Here is a 17,115-nt window from a genome sequence, read left to right as displayed (position 1 = left end):
GGCCACTTCAGGTTTTTTTAAGTATCCCTCAGATGAAGAAAGGTTGGAGACTCCTGATCTATACATTGCTTTACAACAACAGCTTTATGTTGAACCAGAACAAGTTAATGCTGTTTCATGAAAGTAAATCTTGCTCTGTTAACTTGTGATTATGAGTTTTAGAAGTTAAATTATTGAAAGGCTAAATTACTTAATGCTATATAGGCCTACATTATTTCTGTCCCTGAAAGCTGAGAGATTAATGATGTTATTTATCAAACCAATCTCCTAAAAACTGTAATGATGTGTTCCCGTCTGTTGGAGGCGCTGTTACATCAAATAGAGGGTGAGGTATAATCTTTACAGATTGAATTCATCACATCATCAGAAAGCATTTCTCTGAGGTCCCAATTGCCAACAAAAATATATTAAAGCTTCCTGTTGCCTTGTATTTTAATCAATGTAACTGGAAAATTATGTTTGACCAGCCCAGTCTCAAGGCAGTTCGTGAAATGGTCACGTTATTTAATCTGTTGATTCGTGTACACGGACACGTTTATCTAGTTTTTTTTGGTCAGCACGTTTTGTTAACTAATGTATTTCATTGGGAAGCATATTTTGTGATCACAGCACGACTACAGTAGCAAGTAGTATGAAAAGCCGAAATGCCGCGTAAGGACTTTCACCCCGGAGATCAGGGCCCGTGGCCCGCATGTGACGTTACCTTTCCCCGTTGTTCTTTTCCTAAACACAACCTCTGTATAGATGCTTCCCATTACGTCCTGACCACCATGAAAAAAACAACATACAGTCAGGTCCATAAATATTGGGACATCGACACAATTCTAATCTTTTTGGCTCTATACACCACCACAATGGATTTGAAATGAAACGAACAAGATGTGCTTTAACTGCAGACTTTCAGCTTTAATTTGAGGATATTTACATCCAAATCAGGTGAACGGTGTAGGAATTACAACATTTTGTATATGTGCCTCCCACTTTTTAAGGGACCAAAAGTAATGGGACAGATTAACAATCATAAAACAAACTTTCACTTCTTAATACTTGGTTGCAAATCCTTTGCAGTCAATTACAGCCTGAAGTCTGGAACGCATAGACATCACCAGACGCTGGGGTCTGGTCCATTGTGGTGGTGTATAGAGCCAAAAAGATTAGAATTGTGTCGATGTCCCAATATTTATGGACCTGACTGTAAATGTGTCCATGTACACGAATCAATAGATTAAAAATAACGTGACAATTTCACGAACTGCCGTGAGAATGTGTTGCTTTGACTCCAATAGTCTTTAATGTGTAATTTAACATGTGGAAACATGACTCTTAAAAGGAATCACAATCATTCTGTTGAAGGTTGAAAAAGCAGATTTATTGTATTTTAGCTGGTTATTGAAGCTACATGTTGGTTACATTGAGTGAAATATTATAACACAAGACTTGGTTTTATAGATGCTGCCTGAACTATTTGGTATGTTTGGGATCTGTATAAATAATATAAAGTTATGCGGGTTACAAAATTAAGTTAATTGTTAATGCCCTAAACAAAACTAGTTATAAAGATGGAGACACTAATCGCTCTGTTAGATTATTGAAGATACAACAAATGAAAGGTCCTGAAAACTTATTATTTTCAAATTATAAGTGATGAATTCTTACATTAACACATAATATACAAAGTAAGAACAATTTCAGTCAATTTACGTGAGAAACTTTTTGTCTGTGCTCTCCTCACTTTAAAAAATATGTTACATATTTCATGTCATAGGAAATTTAAATGTAATAAAACCAAATTTACACGTTCCTAACAAAGCAGATTAACTGAGCGGTTGAGTGTTGAACTTCTTATGTATCTTATATGTTGTTTTTTACTTTATGGCTGCTTATTTAGTCATGAATATTTCATGTTACTGAGATTTGTAGCCATGTTTTCATGTGCTTTAAAGCATATGTGTCAAACTCTGCTATAAACACTGTGATACAGGCATCGGATTGTTATTTATGTAATAATCTATGTTTTTTGTATCTGTCCCTATTTAAATAAACTGAGAAAAAAAAAACTCATGGCCTGCGGGCCGAACTCAGCCCCTCGTAGATTTTGATCCGGCCTGCATATTAATTTAGTTTCAGAATACATTTTGGCCTGCCTAAACTGTTTTTTCAGACTGCAGAAATTCAGCTGTCAGCTGTGTGGTCGCTGCTATTAAAAATGTAATTTCTGTTTTGCTTGATTTGCTTAAATCTATGATGACTAAGGAACTTCTTTTTCTCACTCTTTTAGAGCATTGTAGACCAAACTGTACGTGAGAAGACTATATGAGACATGCAATAATACAGGCAAAGATATTTGACTTTTTTGGAATAAAAGCATGTCAATAAACTCAACTGTGGCCTTCAGAGAAGTTGAGTTTGACACACATGCTTTAAAGTAAAACACAAATGGTGCAGTAAGCAAAAAGATTGTTGGAAATCCTGCTGGAAAGTGTCGCAGGTAGTTTTTTTTGACATCATGAAATATCGCCTTTTTATGCTCTGATCAAACCTAGTCAGACTCATCCTTCAGACTGATCCTTGTCGAAGTTGATGCAGTCGTCTCCGAAGTTGATGATGTGTTTAATGGAGCTCAGGATCAGTGTGTCAACGTCACTGTTGAGGTCGATTTCTTCATCGTAGTTCTTCACAGGGAAGATGCAGTTCATGGGAATTCCCACTTTGGCACTGAACTCCTCCATCTACATTTACAAAAAAAATTTAAAAACAATCAAGGCTTTTGGACCAATACTGATTTTATTAAAGGACAATTCCGGCGCAAAATGAACCTAGGGGTTAATAACATATGTGTACAGAGTCGACCGTTCTCTGGGACATGTTTTCATGCTAATTGAATTGTCCTTTAAGCTGATCAGGTATTGGCCATGAAGGCAGTGGTAGGCCTTAACTGTGAAACTGTAAGTGTTGACAATGCCATTTGCAGTGACTTACTTAAATTTTGTTTCTAAAATAAGAGCTGCAATTGTATGGTGTAGCTTAAGTGCAACATGGAGCTTGAAGATGTAAAGAAAAAAAGAAAAGCAGGAGAATTAACTTTGAGCAAGTCTGGAGGAAAGTCGAAGGTATGGAACCATTTCAAACAAGTCGTGGGCAGTGACAACATGTGTCGGCTTTGTCGAATGCATTAAGTGCGGCACGCTGCTCTCCTATGACAGCAAAAAAACTTTGACGATGAACAGACACATGAAGCAGGTTTGCCTTGGCAGAAAAGATGATAGTCAGCCTTCAACGTCCTCTTTTGTTACTTCTCCAAGCATAACCCTGAGGGCGAGGCAAGACCTCACAGAGAAATGCATTGAGTTTTTTTTTACGTTTCTTCATTCGGCTCCATTTGCGATCCATTTTATTCTTAATAAACAAACAAGGCAGTTTACATGCTTCGTCCTTGTTGTATTATTTATTAAGATCACTCTAAACAGATTTCTGCAGTTCAAACAACTCAGAATTGTAGTTGAGAACGTCAGTTATAATGGCCCATTTATTAAAGTGTCCAGTTTAAATTGGGCTAGGGCTCATAATTACATTTAATGTGTTGGGCTGGCTGCAACTTGTCAGAAATGTCCAACAGTTTTTGTAACCATAGTAATGACAATCCAACATCATGGCCACATTGTGCAGCGAGTGTGCAGAGGGGTGAAATGGGAAAAATTACATGTAAGCATAATTCCTTATATTTATTTATTTGTTTTATTTGCACTTTAATTCTCTCACAAAGAGTTTATCTCATTTCCCACATGTAGATTTTGATTCTGACTTTGTGAGACATCCAGTCTGGAACATGATGTGAGCACTGTCTGTCTGAACAGATAGGGGCTACAAGGTCACCCTAAAACTCTCTCTAGTTTTCCCATGCCAGTTAAGATGTAACTGGGGGAGTGAAAGTCGTACAGGGAGGAGGAGGTGAGGTGGCTCCGAGATGTCTGTTGTGTTTTTCCTGATTGTCTTCATGTGTATCAGATTGCCTGTAAAATTGTAGCGTCATAATAAGCCAAGTGTGTGTGTGTGTGTGTGTGTGTGTGTGTGTGTGTGTGTCACTCTGAAGATGCATATAAGCCTAGTGTTCTGTTCACTCATTTGAGGGACTGACTCCACACTGGGCTGCTGTGCCTTTTGTGAAATCATGTTGCTCCTATATTTGCAAATATATATATTTTTTAATAAAATACAAAAACCTAAACTTGGTTTAGTTTCAACTGTCTTATTTGTTTCACTTCACTAAACTTTGAAAACCTTTTCCCCTGCTGCATCAGGAAACTTCCATTACAGGGGAAAATAGGCAGGATTTGAAATTCTCTTTATTTCGTGAGTACATATCTCTGGTATCTGATTAGGAATTGGTCAGTGTTCCATGTTTGGGTATCAGAATCAGTTTAGGTAGAGAAAATATCAGATAGTGCTCATACTGTGAGGACCCAAATCAGATTTTTTTCCGTAACGTACCTTTTCCTTCACGTACTTCATCTTGTAGACATTCTGTAAATCGTCTTTGATTTCAGGACAGACCTCATCAATCTTGGTGAGAATGGCCACTTGAGGAATCCCTGCAAAGAGAACACAAAACTACTGAGTCCTGTAACTGACATAAACAAACGTCACTGCTGCTGTTCTCTGTGATAACAGGTGAGTGTTTGATACTCAGAAGATTTTGCGTGGATTACTGCATCACGATGTTTGTTTTTTCCAAGCAGTGGGATCTATTAAAAATGTGTAGAGAAGAATAAACAGAGACTTCTGTTCTCACTCAGTTTTCTGGCTTCAATCCTGATGTCGCGAATCTTCTCCACAGTTTTTTCATTCATTTGAGGAACTGTGTTGGCATCAATGACACAAACCAGAACGTGCACTTTATCGTTTTCAGTTGGATATTTGTTGTAGAATTGATCGTTGTCTGACAACATTGTTTCAGGATTGAACTGGAAAACAAATTTAAATTCAGTTAAATGACAGTTGCAATATGTAAAAGAAATATGTTATTCAAAATAATAACATTAACTAATTGTGTGGGGAAAAGAATCGGCAAAGTTTGCAGCAACTGTACCCTGTAATCTTCCTTCACGTGTCCCATCATAGCCAGTTTGACATCGTTCACAGGGACACCTTTGATTGGATCCAGGCCCATGATGTCATTGAAGACAAAAGAGTAAAAGGTTGCTGGGCCTTTTTTTATCTTGTAGGTTGTGTACTATAAAGATATTAAAAAGTGCAGTTAGCATTATAAGTAAAAACAGACACATTATTACACAGCTAGCATACAGTAAACCATATTATACTAGTTCTCTTTTTTCACATTTTTGGAACCAGTTCCCTACAAATTCAGTGTCCAATTGAGCCCAGACGGTCAAGTTAGTGGCCAGGTTGAAGGTGCTGCAAGGGATGTGACGTGTTTTTTAGGCTACAACATTTTTTGTCACATACAGCAAACATCTCCTCACTATCTGCTAGCTGTCTGTCCCCTGAACACACTGTAAAAAACATCTCCTCACTATCTACTAGCTGCCTGTCCCCTGAACACACTGTAAAAAACATCTCCTCACTATCTGCTAGCTGCCTGTCTCCTGAACACACTGTAAAAAACATCTCCTCACTATCTGCTAGCTGTCTGTCTCCTGAACACACTGTAAAAACATCTCCTCACTATCTGCTAGCTGTCTGTCCCCTGAACACACTGTAAAAACATCTCCTCACTATCTGCTAGCTGCCTGTCCTCTGAACACACTTTAAAAAACATCTCCTCACTATCTACTAGCTGTCTGTCCCTGAACACACTGTAAAAACATCTCCTCACTATCTGCTAGCTGCCTGTCCTCTGACCACACTGTAAAAACATCTCCTCACTATCTGCTAGCTGTCTGTCTCCTGAACACACTATAAAAACATCTCCTCACTATCTGCTAGCTGTCTGTCCCTGAACACACTGTAAAACACATCTCCTCACTATCTGCTAGCTGCCTGTCCTCTGAACACACTGTAAAAACATCTCCTCACTATCTGCTAGCTGTCTGTCTCCTGAACACACTGTAAAAAACATCTCCCTCTATCTGCTAGCTGCCTGTCCTCTGAACACACTGTAAAAAATCTCCTCACTATCTGCTAGCTGTCTGTCTCCTGAACACACTGTAAAAACATCTCCTCACTATCTGCTAGCTACCTGTCCCTAGACACTGCAAAAACATCTCCTCACTATCTGCTGCTGTCTGTCCCTGAACACACTGTAAAAACATCTCCTCACTATCTGCTAGCTGCCTGTCCTCTGAACACACTGTAAAAAACATCTACTCACTATCTGCTAGCTGTCTGTCTCCTGAACACACTGTAAACAACATCTCCTCACTATCTGCTAGCTGACTGTGCCCTGAAAACACAGTAAAAAACATCTCCTCACAATGCGCTAGCTGCCTGTCCTCACACACTGTTTAAAAACATCTCCTCACTATCTGCTAGCTGTCTGTCTCTGCACAACACACTGTAAAAACATCTCATCACTATCTGCTAGCTGCCTGTCCCCTGAACACACTGTAAAAAAGCCTCTTTCTCATCCCTTAGCTGCCTGTCCCCTGAACACACTGTAAAAACATCGCCCTCTATCTGCTAGCTGCCTCCCTGAACACACTGTAAAAACATGCCCTCTATCTGCTAGCTGCCTGTCCTCTGAACACACTGTAAAAAACCATCTCCCTCTATCTGCTAGCTGTCTGTCTCCTGAACACACTGTAAAAACATCTCCTCACTATCTGCTAGCTGTCTGTCCCCTAACACACTGTAAAAAACATCTCCTCACTATCTGCTAGCTGCCTGTCCCCTGAACACACTGTAAAACATCTCCTCACTATCTGCTAGCTGTCTGTCTCCTGAACACACTGTAAAAACATCTCCTCACTATCTGCTAGCTGTCTTTCCCTGAACACACTGTAAAACATCCTCCCCTCACTATCTGCTAGCTGTCTGTCCCCTGAACACACTGTAGAAAACATCTCCTCACTATCTGCTAGCTGCCTGTCCCCTGAACACACTGTAAAAACATCTCCTCACTCATCTGCTAGCTGTCTGTCCTGAACACAACATAAAAACCCTCTATCATGCTAGCTGCCTGTCCTCTGAACACACTGTAAAAAAATCTCCTCACTATCTGCTAGCTGCCTGTCCCCTGAACACACCTTAAAAACATCGCCCTCTATCTGGCAGCCGCCTGTCCTCTGAACACAGTAAAAAACATCCGCCTCTATCTGCTAGCTGCCTGTCCCCTGAACACACTGTAAAAAACATCTCCTCACTATCTGCTAGCTGCCTGTCCCCTGAACACACTGTAAAAAACATCTCCTCACTATCTGCTAGCTTTAGCCCAGGCTCCAAAAAAGGCAACAAAAACTAACTGGCCAACCTGCACAGCGAAACATAACAAAGAGCCCTCCAGCCAATAACCAACAAGAAGGATTTGGGGGTTGGAGGGTAAGTGCCATGGATGTATTAGTGCGCGGAAGGGACGGTCATGCGGATGGTGCAAAACCTCGACCCAGAAGGCTGATTTACACAAAGCCTGTATAGGGATATGAATAACCTGATTTATCTGTGTGCCGTTTAAACATCTAACCTCGAATATGATTAAAAAACTGTATTATTCTGTATTACCATAGTAATAGCCTGTTCATAGCCTGTACATACCTGTAATAATAGACACAAATACAGACATATATCTATATACTTATATATCATTCATACCTTCTACTCTGTATATACTGTAGCATATGTTATTTAATATGTTATTTAATCACTGCTTAAAGCTACATTGTGTAAGAATTTCCCCCATCTAGCAGTGAAATTGTATATGTCAACCAACTGAATATTACATTTGATAGGTTTTCCTTATCAATGCAATCAAAAGTTCGCCATACCCTTTTTGTGAAACAGTCGTGAGAGGTGTTGTCCACCAAAGCATGTGCGTACATACGGCCATGTAAGATACTTTGGACAGAGTTGATGAAACTGGACTTTCCAGCTCCAGCCGGACCATGAAGGAGAATCCGGAGATGCTGGCCGTCAGTCTGAGGTCTGTAGTCCTTCACATACTGCAGGGCACTCTGGTTGTCTCTGCTCAGAGAAAGAAACATTACATTACACAGTCTAAACTATAATTTTATAGACTTTCCATTTTTTCTATGCCAAGTTGTAAAACAACTAGGAAGTTAACCAGTATGTCATGAAACAAGGAAAAAGACAAAACAAGTTAATTACAATAAGTAAAAGTGTGAAGTGAAATATTTAGTTCAAACAAGTCACACTGAACGTGCAGACACACTCACCTCCAGTTTATTTCCCTCCATGGTTTGCTGAGAACTGACAAATGCACGACACATATTCAGATGAAACAAAAGATTATGAAAAAATACAGTCATCATGCAACAATGAGTGATGTTCCATAAATAACATAGAGGGCCCTATTTTAACGATCTAATCGCATGGTGTGGAGCGCCAGGTGCAGGTGTGTTTAGGGCGTGTCCAAATCCACTTTTGCTAGTTTGACGGCGGAAAAAAGGGTCTGTGCGCCGGGCGCCTGGTTCTAAAGGGTTGTACTTAGTGTCTTCATTAATCAGAGGTGTGTTTTGGGATCAGAATGTCATCTCCCATTCCCTTTAAAAGCCAGGCGCATTTGGACCTTGGAGCATTGCTGTTATGATGGAGGATTTGCACCGTAATATTTTTATTTGTAATCTTCTGCATGTGTGTGTGCTGCTGTGTGTCCCTGTGTGTTTAACAAGCATAGTGTGTACGCGCTGTGCACGTATGCGCCAGATTTTACTAATGTGCTGTTAAAATAACAATGAAATGCTGTGCTATTGACTTTAGACCAGGTTTTTGTTGGTCAATGGTGCGATCACTTCCCGCTGCCTTAAGATAGCAATACGTCCAGAATGCACCTGAACACACCTCCCTGTAAGACCAGCACGCTCAGAATGCACCTGAACACACCTCCCTGTAAGACCAGCACGCCCAGAATGCACCTGAACACACCTCCCTGTAAGACCAGCACGCCCAGAATGCACCTGAACACACCTCCCTGTAAGACCAGCACGCCCAAGAGCGCACAGATGGGCGCAGGTGTATTTGCTATTTAAATTACGTGGGCGCTGGATGGGAAATTGACACTTGCATCGGGCTTTGCGGTGCAAGATAGGGCCCAGAATATGTTTAAAATAGAATATAATAGTTTTCTTTAAACAATCTTACTTGGAGGAGCTAGGGCTGCTCCAAATCTGGAGTGTTCTGCTCCCATGCCTAGAAAATAAAACAGTTAAATGTACAGTAAAACTCTGAGTTCATATTTGAATGTGTGAGTGAAGCACAACCAAACACATCCAAATTAAAACTATTAACTATTTTTAAAAAACACACACACACACTCAAAAATCATGTCACTCTAAATTACACTGAACAGACAAAATCACAAATTTATAAAGCTTTAAAAAAAGATTTTGTTAAAGAAATAAATGTTATGAAATCATGTACAAGATTGTGTTAAAAATCCTGCTGGAAAATCGGAAGATTGTCATTTTGTCATCATGAAATACAGCCTTTTTATGCTCTGTTCAATATATCTCAACATTTGAACTGACTTTTGATGAAGTTGATGCAATCGTCTCCCAAGTTGATGATGTGTTTCATTGCGCTCAGGATCAGTGAGTCAATGTCATTGTTGAGGTCAATTTCTGAATCATAGTTCTTCACAGGGAAGATGCAGTTCATGGGAATTCCCACTTTGGCACTGATCTCCTCCATCTACATAAAAAATGTATACAAAATTAGAGCTCTGCTGTTGCTGCCTCTCTACAGTCGTCTACAGGTAGTAAGACTTTATATTGTGAAAAATCACCAATAAAGGCTTCTAAACCAAATATTACACAACCAGACACATTACAGCAGGAATGGGACCCAAAGTGGAGAGAAATTAACAACATCGGCAGCCAAGATTACAGTTTTCTCTGACTTAGCATGTAGAAAACCTGGCTCCGTAAGACGTTAACGGAGCCAAGAGTAGAAAAAACTGTTGAATCAGAATCAGAATCAGAAAAGCTTTATTGCCAAGTATGTTTACACACAGGAGGGATGTGTCTTGGTATCGTAGCTGCAAATCACATTAAAACATTAAAGCAACATGCACAAACACACCAAGTCGCCATATGCGGCGCCATCTCAAGCAGAGCTATCAGAACAGTGGGAAATCTGAGGTTTTGGCTTACGAATAATTTCTTTTAAATATGTTTACGTTTCATTATTTGAAGCTTTGGCCACGTTTAACATGCACATCCAACATTTTAACATTAAAGTGCTCATATTATGCTTTTTGGCTTTTCCAATTTCTTATGTTATTGTGTTATATAACTTTTTTGTGCATGTAATAGGCTTCCAAAGTGAAAAGCCAAAAGTCCCCCCCAAAGGGACTTACCATCTCCAACAGAAAACACTGTTCACCAACTGCTCCAAACAGCTCTACTGTAGTCCAGCCTTTACTTCAGAGACAAACGTTATAATGCTCGCCTAGCTGCTAGCATGGCACGCCCTCATACTCTGCTTCTGACTGGCTAGTAGTCCTTACCTAGGTACTGTCAAGGCACGCCCTCATACTGTGCTTCTGACTGGCTAGTAGTCCTTACCTAGGTACTATCAGGGCACACCCTCATACTCTGCTTCTGACTGGCTAGTAGTCCTTACCTAGCTACTGTCAGGGCACGCCCTCATACTGTGCTTCTGACTGGCTAGTAGTCCTTACCTAGGTACTGTCAGGGCACGCCCTCATACTCTGCTTCTGACTGGCTAGTAGTCTTTACCTAGGTACTGTCAGGACACGCCTCATACTCTGCTTCTGACTGGCTAGTAGTCCTTACCTAGGTACTGTCAAGGCAGCCCTCATACTCTGCTTCTGACTGGCTAGTAGTCCTTACCTAGGTACTGTCAGGGCACGCCCTCATACTGTGCTTCTGACTGGCTAGTAGTCCTTACCTAGGTACTGTCAGGGCACGCCCTCATACTCTGCTTCTGACTGGCTAGTAGTCTTTACCTAGGTACTGTGCATGTCCAACAAAGATAGAACAGAAGTGAGAGGTCTCACTCTGTAGATAAAACAGAGAGCTCAACACACAGGGTGAAAAGAGGAGCTGCATCAATGTGCAGTACAACAAAAATATGGTGTTTTTTGAAAATTAAACCATGTAAACCGATTCTGGTACAACTTCTAAAATACAATTATGAACCTGAAAATGAGCACAATATGGGCACTTTAAAGATATGACAGAAAATACTGAAAAGCACAATAGGTCTCCTTAATACATACCTTTGCCTTCAGGGACTTGACCATGTAGATATTTTTTAAATCTTCGTTGAGTTCAGGACAGACCTCATCAATCTTTGTGAGAATGGCCACTTGAGGAATATCTGCCAGGAAAACACAAAACTATTGAGTCCTGTAACTGACATTAATAAAAAATTAAAACGGACCACAGCTTGGTCTGGGCAATATGGTGATATATATATCGTCAAAAAGATATAAAAATGTCTATCTTATGATTTACATTCTGATCCTTGCTTGTGGGAGCATTTTTATGTTTACTTTTGATTTTCAACGTTGTCATATTGTAGACTACATCTTTATTTAATTAATTAATAATTAAATAAATTAGAAAAAACTCAGTACTTTTCCTGTCAAGTACAGTATTTAATTCACACAGGAGTTAACAAAAATAGGCTGTACCATGTGGTTATTTCATGAAGAAATTTAGTTTTGAATTACCAGAAAACATGCTATAGCGTAATGTATATTGTTATTGAGATATGAAATGACATGTATCCAGATTCTTTGGCTAGTTTCTAATTTTGTCTAGATTTCTAACTATGGATACATCACCCTGTGTATTTTTGTGATTGGTCGTGGTGTTATTCAATTACGTGCAGTGAGATTTTCAAATTCTGCCCCTTGAGTTGTGCAACTTTCATTACTCAATGTCAGACCCTTAATCTTTCGGATTTGGGTCTGCAGTTCCAGGCTAGTAGATTACAGCATTAAGATACTTATTTACAAGCAGTGTAATCTATTAACAATCACATGTAGAGATGAATAGACAAAGATTTCTGCTCTCACTCAGTTTACTGGCTTCAATCCTTATTGTGCGAATTTTCTCCACAGCTTCGTCACTAATGAAAGATAATTTGTTGGCATCAACGACACAAACCAGAACGTGCACTTTGTCGTTGTTAGTTGGATGTTCGTTGTAGAAAGGATCATCTAACATCATTGATTCAGGATTGAACTGGAACACAAATTTAAAATCCAGTTAAATGACAGTTGCAATATGTATAAATAAATACATAATTCAAAATAATAACATTAACTTACTGTGTGGAAGAAAAAAAAACATTGCAAAGCAACTGTAGCCTACCCTGTAACCTTCCTTCACTTTTCCCATCATAGCCAGTTTGACGTCGTCCACATGGACGCCTTTGTATATGTCTTTGTCCAGGCCCATGATGTCATTAAAGACAAAAGGGTAAAAGGTATCTGGTCTTTCATTTTGGATCTTGAAGGTTCTGTACTATAAAGTAGATATAGAGAAAAGTGCAGTTATTAAGATCACTATGAGCAAAAACAGACATCAATACGCAGCTAGCATATGGTAAACCGTGTTTCCACTGGTAACTTTTATCTTTGCAGCCATAGCAAAAACAAGTAAAATAAAACATTCGGCAATCAATCATCCTATCCACTTCCTCAACTTCCTTGCGCAGCGTGTTTTTACTCTAGCTGTGAGGCCTGATTCCCTCAGCGGGGTCAGCCCTATGTTCCCACAGCCCTATGTTCCCACAGCCCTATGTTCCCACATTTCTAAGATTTTTCTTAAAATTAGGCCCTATGTTAGGGTTACATTCCATCTGTAGTCCATTGCTACTGGATAATAGTGTAATAACTGGGTGTAATTGGCTACCAAATTGGGAGAAAGGGGGATAAAATCTGATACAAATTTATGAAAAAGGAAATGTGGGAACATAGGGCCTAATTTTCAGTGAAAAAACAATTCCGGCAAGTATTACAAAATCTAGTCAGTTTATCTTATAAGTTAATGGCACAATTTCTATGACAATGGGCTCTCTCCGATATTTTCCATGGAAAAGAAAAGCAGACTTTTCGAGATTCGAGTTGCTATAGTTGTTAACTGAAAACGGCTAGCGGTGGGAAATGAGGCAGAGGGTGTGGGGTGGGCTAGCAAGCTAGCTTGCTAACTTTTTACATTATTTGACTACCCATACAGCTACTGTACCTAACGTTATGTGGTGAATCCAATTGTGGGGCAGCCCAGCACTGTTATCCAACAATCATACCAAAAATAACAGTAAGAGCGTGTTGAATGTTGTAAATTTATAAAGTTGCTATACGCAGTAGCATGGTAGCTCCCATGAGTTATAGTAGCATATCATCATGAAAAGTCACAGAAAAAAAAACAAGTTGAGTACTTGATACGTTAAACGAATATTGACATCCAAAACAAGTACTCAAGTATTCAAGTACTAATGCCCATACCTAGTGAACAGGACATGCATTTATACCGAACAAAATTATAAACGCAACACTTGCCCCCATTTTTCATGAGCTGAACTCAAAGATCTAAGACTTTTTCTATGTACACAAAAGGCTTATTTCTCTCAAATATTGTTCACAAATCTGTCTAAATCTGTGTTAGTGAGCACTTCACTTGGGAGGGTCCAGGGGGGGAATCCAAAAAGCAGTCAGTATTTGGTGTTAGGGTTAGGGCTAGGGTTCATCCCTCTCTCTCTCTCTCTCTCTCTCTCTCTCTCTCTAAACCTAATCATAACACCAGATACTCACTGGTTTTCAGACCCCCCCCAATACAGTAATACTGCACATTTTAGAGAGGCCTTTCATTGTGTCCAGCCTAAGGCACACTTGTGCAATAATCCTGCTGTCTAATCAGCATCTTGATATGCCACACCTGTGAGGTGGATGGATTATCTCGGCACTAACACAGATTTAGACAGATTTGTGAAGAATATTTGAGAGAAATAAGTCTTTTGTGTACATAGAAAAAGTCTTAGATCAGTTCAGCTCATGAAAAATGGAGTTAAAAACAAAAGTGTTGTGTGTATAATTTTGTTCAGTGTAGTTTCCTAAAATAGATTTGATGCCTATGTGCATAATTATGAAGCCTGATTTAACATGATTGCATAGGTGCAGTAAGGCTGTGGGTTAAAAGAATTTAGTTATGACTGTCACTGAAAAATTATTATATTAATTCTTAGTTCACTAAACTTAACCTGACCTTAACCACAAGAGCAGAATACTGCAGCTGCTCATTTACAATTTCCTGTTGTAGCTGAATTTACCATACAGGAAGTTAGTCAAGCTGCAAAGCGACTTTGGGCCTTAACAGTTTATTTGCAGTAGTTGTGTCACTGCTGCACAAAGTTTAGAACCCTGTCTTCCTGAATAATAGTTGTTTTGGGGGATTGTTCTGCTGTTGGGGAGGATTAGGATTTCTTATTCATAGTTTTATTACTCTTTACCTAAACATGGTTTACTTTACAGTGACTTTATGCTGCTGTTGTCATGGAACCATGAGTTTTGTTTTATCACTTTTTCATATCCACTGCCAAGACAGAACCTCTCAAAGGCACTATGTTTCATAAAGATTTGCAACGTTTTTATATGACAATGAATTTGTTTGTTTTTTCTTTATCAATGCAATCAAAAAATTCTTCTTACTCTTTTCGTGAAACAGTCGTGAGTGGTGTTGTCTGCCAAAGCGTGTGCGTACATACGGCCGCGTAAGACACTTTGAACACAGTTGATGAAACTGGACTTTCCAGCTCCAACCGGACCATGAAGAAGAATCCTGAGCAGCTGGCCGTCAGTCTGAGGTCTGTAGTCCTTCACATACTGCAGGGCACTCTGGTTGTCTCTGCTCAGAGAAAGAAACATTACATTACACAGTCTAAACTATAATTTTATAGAGACTTTCCATTTTTTCTATACCAAGGTGTAACACAACTAGGAAGTTAACCAGCATATCATGAAACAAGGAAATATACAGAAAAAAACAAGTCCATTACATCAAGTAAATGTGTGCAGTGAAAGATTTCGTTAAAAAAGGTCACACTGAGGTTGCAGACACACTCACCTCCAGTTTATTTCCCTCCATGGTTTGTTGAAAACTGAGAAATTGATGACACATTTATTCAGATGTGAACAAAAGATTATGAAAAAATATATTCATCATGCAACAATGTAGTTTTCCTAATAAGAAATATTTTATTCATTAACAATCTTACGTGGAGGTTCTTCAGGTTTTGTGTTTTTTCCCCCCATTCCTAGAAAATAAAACTGTTAAATATACAATAAAACTCTATATTTGAATGTGTAAGTGACGTTCATCAAACACATCTAAATTTAAATATACAAAACATAATGAACATACACAATTTAAAAATGATAATGCTTTCAAAAAATATTTAATTTGTCATGTTTGCATCAGTTCTTACAATGATCATATTTAGTTTATGCTAATAATAAATTGTTACCATGTGCTACAGAAGATGACATACAATAAAACAACAAAATACAACATACATGAATAAAACAAGATTTACACAAATATAGAAAACCTTTCTAAGAAGAGAATTAAAAGCAACGATAGATTTGGCTGACTGAATTTCTGCCGGAAGGTCATTCCAGGGTTTGGGGGTCCAGACTGTAAAAGCCAGATTAGTTCTTAGTTCTTAGTTTGGTCAGCCGATCTAAGAGGGTGCACAGGCTCAGTCTGTGACCCACTCAACATCCTCTTAACTATTAGTCAAAATAATTCATAATTACTGCTTTTTTAACTTTAAATTAGCTATAATGTCAAATACATTAGGTGTATTAAGTATGTATAAAAAAAGCATTGAAAAAAAGAGACAAAAACATGTTAAAAAGCACCTAAAGCAGAGAAAAAAGCTCGGAAAACATTTAAAATTTTGATCCAGATGGAGAAGAAGTTCGCAGTCGAGGGGAAGACAACACAAGGGTTAATATCGCCTAATTAGGATCCAAAATACTGACAATACTTTCAAAAACACAGGAAGCACAAATGTATTACACATTTGAGGGTAATGGAAACTTCATACCTGCGTTGTTGTACTGGAACAAAGTGAGCGTAATGTAAGCGTGTAAGTTATGTAGCTGTCTGTAAATGTCAATAACTGACCCTCCCCCACATAACATACATTTCCCTTCATCACACCGGACCAGAAACCACATACATTTACTTTCATTTTCACCAGGATGTTTGTTTTCTCTTTTCAAAGCAGAGTTCTTTTTCTCTGTCTTTTTTATTTTATGTAAAGAGGCAGCCCCAATAATTTTACTTACTTTACTTTAACTAAACTTCTTGATAGAGTCTAATTTGAGGCCCATTAGTCAAAGTTGAGACGTAAACAAGAATATTTTCAATCCATCAGATCATCACAGCACTTAAAGGGAAGATCTGTTCAACAGGTTACTGTTGGCTAAACATGCAGCTCTAATGAGACATTTACATGATAGATGTTTACTTTTGGCGAGGGAGTTAAAACACCTGACATTTTTTTGGGCATGTTCACACCAGCAAAAGAGGATCCGGTGATTCACTGCAGGGTTGTGCAGCAAGGGGGAGTGTCATTGAAATGGCCCATTTGTGTGACATCCTGTTTTTTTTTAACCCCCTAAGTGCACTTGAGGGCAGCTTCATTTCCCGGAGAAAGAGACGGAGGGACTGAGGAAACTGTCAGCTGTTTCACAAACTCCCGGGCAGTTGGGAACATCAGAATCAGAATCAGAATCAGAAAGGGTTTTATTGCCAAGTACGTTTTTTAACACATACAAGGAATTTGTTTTGGTGTTGTTGGTGCACATCACACATTCTCTAAATGTAATATTAAACAATATAAGTATAGGTATAAATAATATAAGTATAAGTATATGTACACAGTATGTATTAAATTAAAAATAAAGATAGAAATAAAATAAAATTAAATAAATAAAGAGCATTACAG

General features: G+C 38.8%; 1 protein-coding gene across 2 annotated transcripts; it reads right to left on the bottom strand.

Moving 5' to 3' along the window:
* Nucleotides 1-1,347: 1,347 nt before the first annotated feature.
* Nucleotides 1,348-16,933, bottom strand: LOC120547053. Of its 2 annotated transcripts, XM_039782426.1 has the most exons (15): nucleotides 16,210-16,933; nucleotides 15,376-15,414; nucleotides 15,225-15,258; nucleotides 14,810-15,005; nucleotides 12,474-12,626; nucleotides 12,176-12,344; nucleotides 11,372-11,472; nucleotides 9,657-9,819; nucleotides 9,271-9,318; nucleotides 8,346-8,379; nucleotides 7,938-8,133; nucleotides 5,087-5,230; nucleotides 4,790-4,961; nucleotides 4,489-4,589; nucleotides 1,348-2,729 (listed from the first exon to the last, which is right to left on the bottom strand). In XM_039782426.1, exons 1-15 carry the CDS (start codon nucleotides 16,340-16,342, stop codon nucleotides 2,550-2,552), a joined length of 1,863 nt encoding a protein of 620 aa, XP_039638360.1. In that variant the 5' UTR covers nucleotides 16,343-16,933; the 3' UTR covers nucleotides 1,348-2,549. The 2 variants fall into 2 exon arrangements, with proteins under 2 accessions (XP_039638360.1, XP_039638359.1); XM_039782425.1 differs by lacking the exon at nucleotides 16,210-16,933 and having other exon boundaries at nucleotides 15,376-15,427.
* Nucleotides 16,934-17,115: the final 182 nt, after the last annotated feature.

Source organism: Perca fluviatilis, chromosome 18 (genome assembly GCF_010015445.1).
Source record: "Perca fluviatilis chromosome 18, GENO_Pfluv_1.0, whole genome shotgun sequence".
Lineage (NCBI taxonomy): Eukaryota > Metazoa > Chordata > Actinopteri > Perciformes > Percidae > Perca > Perca fluviatilis.
This window is presented reverse-complemented; position numbering and strand designations above follow the sequence as displayed.

What these genes read in the sequence shown, in the direction of transcription:
- LOC120547053 (XM_039782426.1), bottom strand. Translation starts at nt 16,342, where the DNA reads ATGTGGTTTCTGGTCCGGTGTGATGAAGGGAAATGTATGTTATGTGGG. An exon ending in AAAACCTGAAGAACCTCCAC is followed by an intron (nt 15,259 to 15,375) that starts GTAAGATTGTTA and finishes TCAATTTCTCAG; the next exon opens with TTTTCAACAAACCATGGAGG. An exon ending in TCAAGTCCCTGAAGGCAAAG is followed by an intron (nt 9,820 to 11,371) that starts GTATGTATTAAG and finishes TTTTTTATGTAG; the next exon opens with ATGGAGGAGATCAGTGCCAA.